General features: G+C 41.3%; 1 protein-coding gene across 1 annotated transcript in view; it reads right to left on the bottom strand.

Annotated features, from left to right (window-relative positions):
* GPC4 (glypican 4) overlaps positions 1-16,556 on the bottom strand; it is a 109,948-nt gene that overhangs the window by 48,846 nt on the left and 44,546 nt on the right. The window contains exon 2 of the mRNA XM_073358517.1: positions 4,281-4,439. Within this exon, the coding sequence (XP_073214618.1) occupies positions 4,281-4,439 (159 nt within the window). The remainder of the gene's footprint in view (positions 1-4,280; positions 4,440-16,556) is intronic.

Here is a 16,556-nt window from a genome sequence, read left to right as displayed (position 1 = left end):
GTGCTCAGCTAGGTCCCTGCCCTGAGCATCTTACAAATGACAAATATACCAAGAAATCTTTCTGTCAGGACGATTCAGAACTAGAACAGGCTTCCAAGGGAGGTTGTGGAATCCCCATCAGGGGGAGGTTTTTAAGAACAGGTTGGACAAACATTTGGCAGGGCTGGTCTAAGTTTACTTAGTCTGGCAGGGGGCTGGACTAAGATGACCTCTCGAGGTCCGTTCCAGCTCTACATTCCTCTCGTTCTGGGATTCTAAGAGACATATTGTACTCTCTTTATAACTTATGTTCTGAGAGTGTATCATGACATTTTATTATTTAGTGATACCACACTTGGTAGAACAGAGGGAAATTAGACAACTCTGCCATTTGAACTATCATGCAACAAAATCAGCATAGCTTCTGCCACAGACAGTGACGATTTTTAAAGGCTTGTCTCTCCTCCAAGAAATGTATGTAGTAAAACAAGCCTCATCTAAGGAGCAACACAACAGCGGAGGAAGAATAATCTAAGTGAGGCCACCATCCCATATAAATATTTCCCACCCCATCCTCATTCTCACAAAAGACTGGACCATTTTTGCTCCAGTCCTGCCTTCATCCCCCTCAAATATTTATCTTTGAGAAGTGACAAAAGCATGGAAAATTTCATCCTGAAAGATGGAAACTTACGAAAGCTGCAAGCAACTGAAAGCAAGGTTAAATGCTTATGCAACCTCCAATCACAGTGTTGCTGCTGTGATTCATAGACTTTAAGGTCAGAAGGGACCACTAATCATCTAGTCTGACTTCCAGCATAACAGAATCTCACCCAATAATTTCTGCATCAAGCTGGTAAAGCTTGCCTGAGCTACAGTATATATTTTAGCAAGACATCCAGTCTTGACTGTACAGAATTCCAGAGACAGGGAATCCATCGCCTCACTAGATTAAGTTGTTCCGGTGGTTAATTATTCCCACTTTTCAAAATATGTACCTTATTTCTATGTTTTATTACATGCAGAAGTGTGGTTAAAGTGATTTATATTACAAAAGAAAAGGCCTGTGGGGAACAGACAGTCATGCTGTCATGTTATACAAGCATGTTTAAATAGGAGATAAAGATATTCGGTTATAAGATCTCCATGCTCTCCCCCCCTGAAAACTCAGAACATACACAGCTCGATCCCAATTTATAATGTAGATTACAAGGAGCTGAAGTTACTTCTGGTTGGTCTTTTAGAGATCCTGGACATCAGAAGTTTGTTTTGTTTTCCTGCCTAAGAAAGATACAGAAAGTTTATGAACCCACTCCCTGACATGTGTCACTTGGTGCCAGATCAATGCAATTCTGATGACCAGATTGTCATTCCAACCATGTCCAGTATCGGGGGGGGGGGGGGGGGGGGGGGCAGTTTAACAGAAAAATTCCAACAGCCACCTTACATTTCATCCTCCATATCAGGGACACTGCTGCTTCTTGCTACTTACATTTATTTATGGCAACTGTTACAAAGGTCAAAAACACAGCAGTACTTTACATTCGTTGGTCTCTCTTTTCAAACTTGAATGTCAAGGCTAACAGATTAGCAGCTCGACCCAAAATGGTTTTTCCAAAGACCCAAAAGGGTCTGGAGTCAAGGACACAGATAGCCGTTCAAAACCAGAAAGTTGCTGCTCACTACTAGGTCTCACTCCCGGAGCACCACTGATGTGACAGTACACAGGACAAGCCTTTGGCATGGCTGACTGGAAATGCTTGTTCCACAGATGTGACCTGGGATCTAGTTTTGTTATGGGAATTTAGGTTCTTTGCAGTAACCCACTTGCCTTCTCTGTCAATAGAACTGCTGTTAACCGGATGACTTTACGTTAGGCACAGGAAGATGCAAGGTTTGTTTTCTATCAACCTTATTTTCATTTGAATTAGTTGACCTCTAGCAATTTCCATGAGGGAGCCTACAGGAATTCCTACATAATCAAAATAAGGGCAAGGACCCATGGCAAGAACACCAAACTTCGGCAAGGGCTTTTCAAATCTTACTCTACACAGACAGTACATATCTCTGGGCCAGGATTTTTTCATTTTGGGTTCTGGACCAATTACGTCAAATCTGAGGACACTGGAATTCCAACCAAGTTTGAATTACAAGAAACATTCAATTTTCCTTTTCAAATGGACTTCACTGATTTTACTTATTTAGGCCAACATATTTTAAAAAGGGCACCTAAAGTTAAGCATTACAAGGTCATAATTCAGGCGGGTAAGTGGCTGCAAGCTGCTGGCTGCTCAGCAAATTTTGAAAAATCAAGCCATTCAGTTAGGTCCTTAAGTATGGACTTAGGGGCTCATCTTTAGTTAGGCAGGTTTGAGAGACTTGGCCTTAGATTTTAGCACAGTTTCCCATAATTTACTGTACAGCAAATGTTTCTTCATCCATCACTGAAAGAGTTAAGGATGATCCGTCTCCTACAACAGTTCTTCCCCTGCTTTGTTATCAGCTCAAATTCACATAGTTAAGAAGGATGATTCTTCTTCTTAGACCCTTAATTATAAAACTTCAGCAGGCATAAAATAAGGACTCGTGTTGAAGCACGTTGTCTTGTACTAAAGTTCGTACTTTGAAGATTCCAACTATATTAATTTTTTCCAAAGAGCACTGCAGCACCTCACATCATAAAAACAGGCAGACACACTTAAGTGCGCTCCTGACAATAGGTGTGACCGCACCGGGTTACATGATAAATTGCATATGCACGTATGTTTTCAGCTACAACAGTGTTTTACGAAGTCTCATCAGTCCCCTGAGGTGAAGCTGGTGCTATTCATCTGGTCCCCTTTTAGGGGCTTATCTATGGACTGGATTCCATTTCGTGTCTGGTCCTGCATTTAATAAGTCTGCAAGTCTAGACACTTTGGTGATGTGTTTATCACCCCCTCTGTGCAGCAGCAGGTAGAGGGAGAAGACAGGGGAAATCTCAAATGAAGTTATATGAGGGCAATGTTTAGCTGGAGCCCGTTCGTGCAATTTCACTTCGACTTTCTGACAATTTTAACACCTCTTAACTTTTTAAAATCATCCAAGTTCTGGTGTATTTTGAAAGCAAGGTGCTCCTACCTCGCAAGTGTTTTAGAAGTACACACAGTAACTCCCTTGTGTGTTTAATAAGTAAAGATATGTAAGTAAAATAAAAATTGTACCCATTCCAAGTTCTGAGCAGACAAACAAGATATTCACAGAGTAGAAAGCTCTTATGTTACAAAACTGATCCAGTAAATTAACTGGCATGGAAGCTTTTGAAAGAGCAGCAAATTCCACACCTTTGAGACTATTTGGACCTCTTTTGTGGATTGTTTGATCGACAGAAGACAACAGAATGGTGACGTACCCAGGAATTCTATTGGTGAGCCTTGGTGAAGTGGGACTGGGACAGGCGTACACTGATTTCTTTGGTGTACAAGAGTTTTCTGGCTCTGGATGGTATTTCCTCCATTTGACACACTATACCTGAAGCGTCGTCTCTCTTTTGTTTCCTATGACTTTTATCTGCCCCTACATAGATCAGTCTGAAGAGATAGTACACCGCATTTCAGGTGGACTATAATACAAATGACAGCTCCCACGCAGGAACACTTATTAATGAGAGCTGCCATTTAGTGTCAATTTGGCAGCAATTTCAGTTCTTCCCCTGCTTCCTTATTGACTCAAGTTCACATAGTTAAGATGGGTGATTATTCTTCTTAGATCCGTAATTATCCTGAAGGTTAAAACATCAGTGGGCATAAAATAAGGACCGAATTCATTTCACTTGTGACCCACCTTATACTTGAACCCAGGTCTCCATATGCAGGAGTACTGTATTTTGCTCTCTGCTCTGCTTAGCCCTGATGACTAAGTTCAATGAATACAAATCCTTTTAGCTCTCATCACACTGGGCGAGTGTCAGCATTCATGTAGATCCATGCTGAGAGACATGCATATTGTGATTATACATTTTGCAGAGACACAGAAACAAAACTAACTGTGGTCTACATTTATAGCACACTGGATTTTCTACAAATGAATCAGGAACAAAAGATATATCGCTATGGGAAACTAACAGCCATAATCAGCAAATATTTCTATTGCACTGGATTGCAAAACAAGCAATGTTCTAACCTCACCACCGCCAGTCATGAATTATGATCTTCCCAAGTCAACAGTGAAAGACACAGTGCAAGTAGACTGCATATAAAGGAACACGGAGATTATTTTAAGTTTTATCAGTGTGACAGCAAATTCCAAGCTCCAGTACTTACCATCAAACTTTTTATAACGGGAACTAAACGTTGTCTGTAAGTGATGGCTAAGTTCTACTACCGCATTTCTGAAGTCATGTTTACTCTGCTGACTGTACTTCTCTTCCATTTCTTGAGAACAACATGTGTAACCTTGTGGACATACTTTCAAATGGTCACCTGAAAAATTAAGAGTAAATAATTTAAAGTTACATAAAGAATATTTAAAAGAGACAAGAAAGTTACTAGGTAACAGGCTATAATGCATGCACGCGCATACGCACCAAGCCTAAACTCCTTATTCTGGCAATACCACTTAAAACTAATGGGATTTTGAATCAATTAAGCATGCAGGATCAAGTCCTTACCCATGAAAACACACTTCCGAGAAACTCAGCAGAAGACCCTAATTTTGTCCATTGCTGAGTATGCTACAAAGCCTGCCTGTCCTCAGTTTCTATTTATTCAGCACATATATTGAGTTAATCAGCAGAAATTAATTTTAGACAGTAATTTACACCAAAATGGCCTCTCTACATAGATAGATAGATGTGCCCCCTCCCCCCCACCCAAAACACTGATTTCTTCAATTGCTACTTTCAGTTCATTCTGTTAAAAAAGGCATGGATGCAGCACTGACCACAAAGGTCTTTTTTGTATATTGGAACCCCATGAAGAGATTTAGCTCTCAGAATTAAGACTGCCCAGGGTTTTAAAATACAGAGTAGTTTGATTACATGCTTTGGCCAACCCATTAAGTTTCCCACCCCTCTCATTTTACACAGTTTGCTAGTAGGTAAGGTCATGACAACCCCATGGCAGAAGTCATAGCTAGAAGTCTGCTCAGTCTTCAGAGCCATATACAGCAACCTGTACCTCCCTTAACCTCATTCTAAAATTTAAATAGCTTTTTTCTGGTTTCATTTTGTTTGTTCAGAACTAATTCAATAATAGAAGGCCATTGATACCTCCCTTCTCTCCAGCAAAACAGTTTCTGAAGCCTACTGCAACCTTTGATATTCACCCCTGTGACCGGCTCATGTGTTTTTCCAGTAATTTAAATAGCCAGCTCACACTTTTTTCAATTATTACAGGCACAAGATACTTAATACTTAAAATATTATTGCTTGCAGTAGGGAAGCCGTTGAAAAGGTCTTCAGAACTTCAGGGACAGAATAAGATGGCCAGATGTTTTCCCATGTGATCAGGAAGTTGAGTGCTTCAAATGTCAACTAACAGCCAAACGTTGTTCTCAGTTAATTTCAGCCAAGTGACTCCAGATTCTCAAGTGTATCTGAACACAGAATTTGGCCCTGTATAATTAGTGGTTAAAGATGACATCCTGACACTTTGTAAGATTTCATAAAATTTTAGTGGTTTTAGTAAATTGCTTCTTTTCTGTAGCTTCATGGACCAAGATACCAGCTTCATATTGTGCTTTACCACTCCACCTTACACCAATGTAAAGTGGGCTGCCATAACATCATGTACCATGTAACATGATGTGGTTGAAGCAACCTGGGATGTGGCATCCAGGAATACTGAAGTGTGGCAATCTCTATAAAAGGTTGTAGAGGTGATCAGATCAACCTGTCGTCACAGGAAATTCATTAAGTCACCTTCTCTCTTCGTTTCAGAGTTCTGATTGCACACTGACGAGCAGTGCTGTAACTCTCCTGTCTGGGTGCTGCAGGGGTGAACTAAAGGAATTTTAGTTTGCATTAACATAGTTCGCAGCACTTTGGTGGACATATTCACACCCCACTAGTCCGAACGTCAGGGCAGTGTAGACACAGCTTTAGGGTCAGTCTCCCCTGATTTTTGGCTTAAGGCATCAGATGGAAAAGAAAAGACGACAATTTTCTAGCATCAGACTGCAAGTGGGAACATGGCACAGGCTGACAGCAACCTTAAGTCAAGGATCATTAGAGAGGTTCATAAAGTTATGTTAATCATGGCTGCCATGTTTGCATGATTGTCTGACTACATGGCCTCTAAAATGGGCCTTGGATTAAGCACTGCGTTTTCTGTGGTCATAGCCATTTACGGTGGGAAAAACGGCTCATCTGTTAAAGCGTTAAAAAACGTTAAAAAATAAATTACGTATGCTCAACGCAGAATGGAGCCGGCACTTCCTTGCCTGACACAAACGCTCCTTCATTTTATGTTCCTTTTGCCAGCGTCTGACAATGTTTATATGTAATTTATCTAACTGTGGGCAATTTGGGTCATCTTTCCTGCCTGCCTAAGTGTGTTAACGTCTCCCTTTCAGACAGTTATAAAATGCCTTTTTAAATAAATATCATCCTTAGGAATCTCTTTTCCTAAATCTATTTTTCTTTTGCACTGCAAAAACAAACTGGTTGGTTGTTTTTTTTGGCATTATAGGAGTCCTTGGCCAACACATAATTCTGCAGCAAATGATCTATTGAACAACACTGCCAACCAAGCCTGAGTTATGGAAAGCCCGGGGTCTTGTTAGTACAGGAAGCTATGTTGCTAAGAGTCCGTTTTCAGGAAACAAACTTCACCAGCCTTATTCAGGAATCTTTCCTCTACTTGTTTCAATATACAACTTTCACCGGTTTGACAGGGCCAAAGGTACCCTCCAGGGTAAATATTATTTTCCAAAAATGGTGGACTCCAGCCCTGCTCTTCCCCCCATTCCCCTTCATAATTTAGGAACATACTTAATTTCCAAACAAGGTCTAATTTGCTGAAGCATTTCACAATTAGACCTGTCTTGAAAAGTGCTGGTAGAGCTGTAGAAATAAATATCAGCTTGAGCGTTGCACTGTATTGAGGTGTTAAACTCCGGCTACCCATACAATATATTGTCACGAACAACAGGTTAAAACAGCAATAGAGTTATGGAACAGAACAAACGTAATACTACAAGATGTGATTGCGAACTTCTAAATATCTGTTCTTTGTGTGTTAATAAGACAAAGTCATGCTAGGGGTTGTTTGTTTTGCAACAGACGCTGCTGTTGTGGCATTTAGAGCGAGTTAAAAAACGAAAACCAATTTTTGTGAGAAGTTCTGCAATTTAAATGAGTCATTTCAAAGTGTTCAAAATCGTCCCATTTTTCATTTATTTTAATTTTTTATTATTTAAAAACAATTCAGAAGCAGTATTGAAAAAGTCTATCAACATTTTCCTTCGTGAATTACGGTAAACAAAACATTTCGATACATTTCCAAGATATTTTTAATTTTAAAGGGGTGGGGGGGAAGGAGCACCAATTTTTTCATTTAAAAAATTTCATTAAAAAAAGCCATTTTACAAATAAACTGGCAAACACTGATCAGTTCTAATATTCATTCAATGAAGCAGTTTTGGATCCATTTATGAAATTACGAGTATTATAATGCTACTTTTAAAAATGTCCTTTTCCATTATCTTATTCTATTTTGCATTTCAGAATACTTTAATCAGAAATACTGTTCTCTTCAGCATGAGGTATAATACGAAACTACTTTTCTGTGATCACTTTCGTCTCAGACTTGCAAATTTAAATAATAATAACAACTTTGTTATGGTTCATAGAGATTTGATTTATTACCTGGTTCATCATTACCAAATCACGCTCCCAACCTAAACTCAGACTCAAAAATGACCGACCAGCAATCTAATTATGGAAGATATTTCTCAGCCATGTCAGCACTATGCAATCTTGGCTTATGACCAGATATCAGGTCTGTCTGGAGCCTGGGAGATCCCCAAATTAAGTGTTAATGCAGGGGAGGATACAGCCTCTTACCCATGGTATAGAAAAATACTCTGAGATTCGGTGCTGTTTTTCCAAATATTAGTATTCTGTCAAAGGGGAAGTGAGAATTATTAAAGATTTTGAGCCACTGTTGTAATGTTGAAAGCCTATGTTTAGCATCTCCATGGTCCAAATTCAAGTACATTTTCACATTCTTGCTTCCTGCTGCCCTAACAAGAGCATCCAGATCTAAAGCATTCGGGAGCAATTTCATTCTGACGCTTTTTGAGTAAATCAGCCATTAAAGCATAGGGCATGCCTTACTTCTGGAAACAAAGGGTTTCAAATACAGTTTCTGTTAGGCATTCACCTGTGATGTATGTTCACACAAATTAATTTCTGGGGAAAGAAACCAAGGGGGGTGGAGACAAAGTGCACATATACAAACCGTGGGAACACTATATGGTTTTCCTGGGAGTCCATAAAATTTCTAGTTATACTTCTCACGCCAATCAGCACTAAAAAGCCACATTTTTACTAGTGTACAACTCTTTTGTAGATCGGACGCTGAAAACAACGTATTGGTAAACAAAAGGTATCACGTGGAACCGTGTTAAACTTGTTGTTGCATGCAATATAATTAAAATACAAAGCTTGGAAAAACTATAGGCAGAGGGAATACATAATGTGGACTAGTCAGAGCTGTGTACAGGAGATTTAAGTAATCACTTGTGATGTGGGAAATTAAAATGGTTACTTCTTGAAAGCAAAATTAATGAACCATGCCAGCTTTTCAATGCACTTATAGCTAGAAAAAATGGACAAATATATGTGCATTGTCTGTTTAGACCCAAATAAATAAAGATGAGTAGTGATTTAATACACTATGGCTGAAGCACATTCTGCAGTAATCCTTTCTAAGTTAACACTCAGCAAACAAGACCTAGGTAAGAGAACAGTTCATGTTGTATGCAGTTTTAAGTTAAACCTCTTTGCGCTTTTTATTATTATTATTTTATTTTTACTATCCTATAATACTTGCCCTGCAGTCACACAGTTCTGCAGTGGCTTCCATTCAAGTTAAACGTACCAAGCAATACAACAAAATGCATTACAGTAACCACTTTGGTTAATTGTATTGCAAAATCAATTTAAGAAAAGTTACAACATGTTTGCAGTATAGCTATTGTCACATGGACTTTTTATATATATATTTTCCATATAGAATTGCTTGCATCTCGCATATCTGTCAACATGATGGACTGGAATGATTAACAAAGCCTTCCTTGAGGGCTAATTAGCAACATCTCTCTTCAAAACGTGTATTTTTATATTACTCAAGTTAAAAAAGTCAAGTGGCAGAGTTTAGAACATTGCCTATTCTTACACCCAAGAGAAAGCTCAGAAAATGAAAGTCAAATAAACTTAGGTTTTAAACAATTACAAAAGTGCTGCATTTAGGTAATACTATAATGGTGCCACAAACGACACAGATTTTTGCAGTGTGTTGGAAAACTTGTTCCTTCAATTTAACTTGCTACTGAAGGGCAAAAAAGGGCCCATTTATCCTAAAAACAGCTCCCTTCACCAAAATCTGGATTGACATGCTAGCCTGCCATACAGACTATCCTGCTTTTTATTTCCAGTCCGGTTTTTGCTTCTGATTAGTGGAAAGGTAGCTTTGGCACACTCAACTGAGACCACGCTTTTCAGCAAAAGAAGCTATACAGCTGCCAGGCAATTTAAGTTTTCAGGGTCTGGTTAATTAGGCTCTTCAACTGGACACAATTCCCATTTGAAACAGCTGTTCCACAGTAACAGGTTAGTTGAGTACTCAGGAGACAATATTGTTACAGGACCGGGCAAGGACAGCCAGTATGTCAGACCCGTAATATTGTCTCTCTCTCTCTCTCCTCTAACACAGTGGTTTTCAAACGTCTTAAGCTGCATACCCCTTTCCAAATAACGTAGTCTCCTGCATACCCCCAATTAGCAGAGGTGACACATGAGGGTCACACAGGGTCACCTTCCCTCCCCAGAACTCTGCCAGGGTTTATCTCAGAGGTTCCCACACTATGGGGTGCAATGAGGTTACTGGGGGACATGAAGACCTGATGGGGCTCCTCCGTATGGCAGGAAAAGCGGACAGGGCTCTGTGCAGGTGGTCTCGGCTGCCAGGATCAGGCTCCCTGCCCACCTCGCTCCCCAATTGCTGCAGCTACAGAAGCCACCAACCAACAGTTATGCTCCCCTGCGGGGGATATTGGCAGACGCTCCCCCCGGCTCCCGCTGCTTCCACGGGCTCCTTCCATCGCCCCCGGGGCCCGCCATCACCTCCCGGTCCTGTTGCCTCCCCACGGTGCTTAAGTTGTAATGAAAGAGGTACCAGGCCACCCTTACCTCTGTGCTGTTCCCAGCCAGCAGCCGCTGCTCTCCAGCCACCCCGGAACACAAATTTAAGCACTGCCTCCCCTCAACCCCCGCCACTGTCCCAAGCTCCCTTCCGTGTCCTCACGCCCCGGGCCTGCCCTGTTCCTTACCTCTTGACCACGGTGCCCTGGGCAGTCGCCCACATGGTCCACCCATAAGGCCAGCCCTGCATCCTCTTGTCCTGCCTGACAGAGCCTGCACTAGCATGGATCTTTCCACGCCCCGCCAACCCTGGCCTATATGTCATTAAAGGATTTTTCCCCCAGACCCCCTTGCAGAGAGTTGAGGTACCCCATGGGTACCCGTACCCCAGTTTGAAAACCACTGCTCTACACGTATCAGCTTGTATCACTGTTAAGAGTTTTATCACTTCCTCTAAAATCAACCATCAAAAGATACAGGACTGTCATGCTGGACTCTAATCCAATTTCACACTAAACTTGTGTTCTAATTATCACCAAATATTAGGCTTCCGCTCATCATCGATAACTGACATATTACAAATCTGAACAGGGCAAAACAAATTAGAAAAGCAACATCCTTCTTCTCTGTCTCTCTCTCACCCTAGAACGACAGGAATGAGAGGAATCAAGAAAACCTGGGATCCTATAATGCTTGCTCTGGCACTGATCAGCTGTGAGACTTTGGACACATCACTAAAGCCAGATATTTTAGTGTCCCCTGAATTTTATCAATGCCAATTTTGGGGGACCGACCTTGAAGGATTTCGGGTCTTTGAAGTGCCAAGCATCTTCCCTTTTCCTGAGTGGCCACATTTCGGATTGACCCCAAAGCTTCCAGTAGAAGCTGTTCCATCTGCAGTTAAAGGACACCTTTACCAAGCCACTGATTTATATCCATTGAATGACTAATGTACATTTCTTGAACACAGATACACCATTCTCCCTTTCTTTATAAAAAAAATATTTAATTTTTAATAGTACATATAAATCCAAACACAAAGGTGCCAAAAGATACACCTCAGCAGATACCTACGCTGCTCATCCTTAGCTTTTCTGCTCTGTGAGGCCCCAAGTCAGCAAATTATTTATGCATGTACGGAACCTTAAGCTATTGACTTTAATGGGACTAATTTCCATGATTAAAATTAGGCCTCTGTTTAAAAACCTTGCTGCATCAGGGCACAGATCTCTGCTCTCCTGATGACTGCGCTCTTGTTCAGTTATTTGCACATGCCAACTGGCTTAGTAAGTACACACAAACAGTCAGTTTGCAAAACTAAAACAGACTTGTTATTAGATCAGTTTTGAAAACGAGATGACAGGTTTCAGAGTAGCAGCCGTGTTAGTCTGTATCCGCAAATAAGAAAAGGAGGACTTGTGGCACCTTAGAGACTAACCAATTTATTTGAGCATAAGCTTTCATGAGCTACATCCGATGAAGCGAGCTGTAGCTCACGAAAGCTTATGCTCAAATAAATTGGTTAGTCTCTAAGGTGCCACAAGTACTCCTTTTCCTTTTGCAAAAAAGAGATGCAATCCTCCCTTCTCTCAGGAACTCTGCAGAAGCAATTCCCAAGCAGTCCACACATGCTGAGATCTAATTACGTTTGCATGATATGCTAATAAGCTCACTGACAGAAGGGCTCCCACAAGCTTAAGAGGGCAATCAGATTGTCCCCTCTTTGGGAGATAAATTAGCGAGCTAACAAAGAAACACACTGCTCTGATTATATTCCTAGCCCCTTCTTGTTCTTCCTCTCTGTGAGCATCCCCTTTGTTCCCTCCCCCACCCCTCCACTCTTTCTCTGAGCTGAATTCCATGCTGTCCTTTAAAAGAAGAGTCACCCTTTTGTGCATCAAATGATCACCACGTCATCAAATTCCTCTTCTGCCACCCCTTGCGGAGGTGCACTGCTAACAGCATTGCTGGTATTTCAGTTCAACACCAACATGCTTTCTTCCCTCTCTTCAGAACACTTTGTGGCCACTTGCGAATGGCCAAAGACAACTTGCATGTCAGTGGCAGCTCACTGCCATTTCTTCCCTACCTGATCTCTTTCAATGCATCATTACACAAGACACTACACAAGCACATTCAACGGAGAGCTATGCTGAACACACAGCGAATGGGTCTACATTGCACAACATGGTTCACCTGTCTCAGAGCCAGATCCTCTGCTGCTATGAATGAGCTCCAATCAGGGTCAGTTCACACCAGCTGATGATCTACGGTTATATGATTTTACTGTGGGCTCCCTAACTCTTCTCTTCCCCCTTTCCTAGCTAATCGGTAGTTTTTAAGACCGAATGCATCCCGTGCAATTTGTGCAGGGAGTTTACCATTAGGGTTGTTCATCAAATCATTGGTTTACTGGGACTTTCCCCCCCTCTTCTTTGTTTAAAAACAACAACAAACAAGTGCAGCCCATAATGTCCCATTCAATTAGCATCCTTCTGTGTGTTTGTTTGTTTGCTTTATTAATGTGTAAGCTGCTGATTTGTTTTTTATTTCAGTTATTAATCAAAATACTTTTCATGTCTTTTCGCCGATTACCCAGACGGCACATGACAATTCCCCAGACACATTAAAGCCAGTAATATTGAAATGACTTTCTGCAGACATGCCAAGCAGTTAAACCATACCCTTTGATGCTAAAACCAAAGGCCTTTCACCCTTGCTTAACAATGGCGAACTATTTTCAGTCATGCTTTACTGCAACTGTTAACGCAGCTGCTAATTTACCTTGCAGTCCTGGAGAACTGCAGTGTATACAATGCTCCAAAGACATACCTCCCTTCAACACAACAAGCAATCCTAATTATTTCCATAGTGTGTACCTACAGCTACTAAAAATACCCTACACAACCAAGGTCTGTCTGGCTTTTATTTTTCCATTTTGTTTTGTTGACAGCTTTGGGTCCAGAAATTTACTGCCAAGAGGGTTAGAGAACAAGAGAGATTTATATGCATGAGTATGTTAAGCCAAATGCACATTAGGAACCTAAATTCTGTCTGGAAAGAGCAATTTAGGATGAAGAGAAAATCCTTCCTGTCCACTCACTGAAGGCCAAATTCCCATTGCAAAGTTAATTTTACAGCCCTTTAGCCCTGCCAATGCACGTGCATGTGAGTACCTGTACCGATGCCAGCAGAGCCCACTAAAGTCAATGCAAACCACTTGAGCAGGGTGAAGTTATGTCTACAGATCAGGCCCTCGGTCAGAGACAAACCAGCAGGGAATTTACCCTAGTCTGCAGCCCAGCTCTCCAGTTCACAAGCAACCAAGGAAACTTTGGCCCCTGCATCACCTCAGCTTTCATTAGCATCAACAATTAACACTGGACTGGCTTCCTCTCCTGCCACCTGCATTCTCGGTTACAAATGTTCCAAAGCAGGAACTATTCTAAATCTCACTATAACTACGGGTTCTCAGTCTCACTTCGAGACTTACGGTGAAAGCTGCCCAAGGCAAAGCGCACAAGGCACGATGCACAGTTTAAAGCCCCAGCTAAGCTAGGAGTGTGAATTGGCGGCTAGCTAATGTAACACTGACTTTTAAAAAAGGCTCCAGAGGCAGTCCTGGCAATTACAGGCCAGCAAACCTAACTTCAGTGCCAAGCAAATTGGTTGAAACTATAGTAAATAATAGAATTATCTGACACACACAGAAGAACATGATTTTACTGGGGGAGAGTAAACACGTCTTTTGTAAAGGGAACTCACGCCTCACCAAATCTATTGTAATTCTTTGAGGGGGTCAACAAGCATATGGACGAAGCTGATCCAGGGGATACAGTGCACTTGTCGTTTCAGAAAGCCTTTGACAAAGTCCCTTACAACAGTAGGCAATCGTGGGAGAAGAGGGAAGTTCCTCTCATGGATCAGTAACTGGTTAAAAGATAGGAAACAAAAGGGTAGGAATAAATGGTCAGTTTTCATCAACGGAGAGAGGTAAAGAGTGGGGTACCCCAAAAGATCGGTACTGGGATCAGTGCTGTTCAACATATTCATAAACGATCTGGAGAAAGGGGTAAGTAGTGAGGTGGCAAAATGTGCAGATGAAACAAAATTACTCAAGATCGTTAAGTCCAAAGCTGACTGCGAAGAGTTACAAAACAGATCTCTCAAAACTGGGTGGCTGGGCAACAAAATGGCATCCAATGAAGTGAGCTGTAGCTCATGAAAGCTTATGCTCAAATAAATTTGCTAGTCTCTAAGGTGCCACAAGTACTCCTTTTCTTTTTTGAAAATGGCAGATGAAATTCAAAGCTGATAAATGCAAAGTAATGCACATTGGAAAACATCCTAATTTGGATGGCGGTCCAAATTAGCTGTTACCACTCAAGAAAGAGATCTTGGAGCCATCGTGGACAGTTTTCTGAAAACATCTGCTCAATGTCCAGCACAGTCAAAAAAGCTAACAATGTTAGGAACCATTAGGAAAGGGACAGAAAATATCCTAATGCCACTATATAAATCCATGGTACACTCACACCTTGAATACTGCATGCAGTTCTGATCACCTCATCGCAAAAATGATATATTAGAATTGGGAAAAGTATAGAGAAGGGCAACAAAAATTATCAGGGCAGGGACCGGTTCCATATGAGGAGAGATTAAAAAAGACCGGGACTGTTCAGATTAGAAAAGAGACAGCTAAGGGGGGATATGACAGAGGTCCATATAATCATGAATGTTGTGTAGAAAGCGGATAAGAAAGTGTTACTTACCCCTTCACATACCACAAGAACCAGGGGTCACGCAATGAAATGAACAAGCAGTAGGTTTTAAATTAACATAGGGAAATACTTCTTTACACAACACACAGTAACCTATGTTGCCAGGGGATGTTGTGATGGCCAAAAGTGTAAGTGTGTGCACAAGAGAACTAGATAAGTTCGGGTGAGCCTAGGTCCATCAATGGCTATTAGCTCAAATGGTCAGGGATGCAACCCCATGCTCTGTGTGTCCCTAAACCTCCAGCTGCCTGATGCTGAAACTGGAGACTGAGGCTGGATCATTCAATAAACTGCCGTGCTCTGCTCATTCCCAGGCATCTGGCAATGGCCACCGTCAAAAGCTAAATGAATCATCAGTCTGACCCAGTATGGCCATTCTTATGTCCTAAACTTACATTCATTAACAGTATTAATGCCTGTGTTTGGGGGAAACTCAAATTAAAGAAATTACATCCATCCCCCCTGCACTTTCAGCTGGAAACAACAATCTCCTCTACCTTCCCTCACTTCCAGGGCATGAGGGTGGGTGTTATCCTGCTGCCCGTCTCTGAGACCTTCCAGGTAAAATAGCAATAGCAAAGGGTCTAGTGGATTTCATGCAGTCTCTGGCCATCCTCACGTTTTGGGGTAAAGCTTCCAGGGGGTATTTTGTTTGTTACAGGTTTTGTCAATTTATTTTTCTTAACCTAAGATGTCAGGCAAGTATTCCACCAAACACCAAAAAGCAACAGGCAGAGACCAAGGGTCCCATTGACTTCAGTGGGGCCAGGATTTCACCGCAAGCAAGGAAAGATTTTGGAAAGTTCCAACTGTGAAGCCAGGAAACGGAGAATCGAAATGGTTTTGCAATCAGAGATTAAGATAAGTGCCTTTTTTTGTTTGTTCTTACAAATCCAAACTATTGATTGTTCACTACCAGACTGACCATTATATTCCACTGCACCCTCCCCCTTGAGATGATCTTTTCAGTAAAATTGCAGCTGAATGAATTTTACCACTGACTTAGGGAGCCTTCCACAGAAGAGATACAACCAGAAATAAGACATATAATATCGTGGTTAATTTGGGTTCCATTCCTGACACTACCAAATTAGCGTTGGGTAGGAAAAACACACGTGTTTAGGTTTCAGAGTAACAGCCGTGTTAGTCTGTATTCGCAAAAAGAAAAGGAGTACTTGTGGCACCTTAGAGACTAACCAATTTATTTGAGCATAAGCTACAGCTCACTTCATCGGATGCCTACTGTGGAAAGTGTAGAAGATCTTTTTATATACACACAAAGCATGAAAAAATACCATCTCCCACCCCACTCTCCTGCTGGTAATAGCTTATCTAAAGTGATCACTCTCCTTACAATGACAGGTTTCAGAGTAACAGCCGTGTTAGTCTGTATTCGCAAAAAGAAAAGGAGGACTTGTGGCACCTTAGAGACTAACCAATCTCCTTACAAT

This window comes from Lepidochelys kempii, chromosome 9 (genome assembly GCF_965140265.1).
Source record: "Lepidochelys kempii isolate rLepKem1 chromosome 9, rLepKem1.hap2, whole genome shotgun sequence".
Classification (NCBI taxonomy): domain Eukaryota; kingdom Metazoa; phylum Chordata; order Testudines; family Cheloniidae; genus Lepidochelys; species Lepidochelys kempii.
The sequence above is the reverse complement of the archived record's forward strand: the minus strand, read 5'-3'. Positions and strand labels throughout refer to the sequence as shown.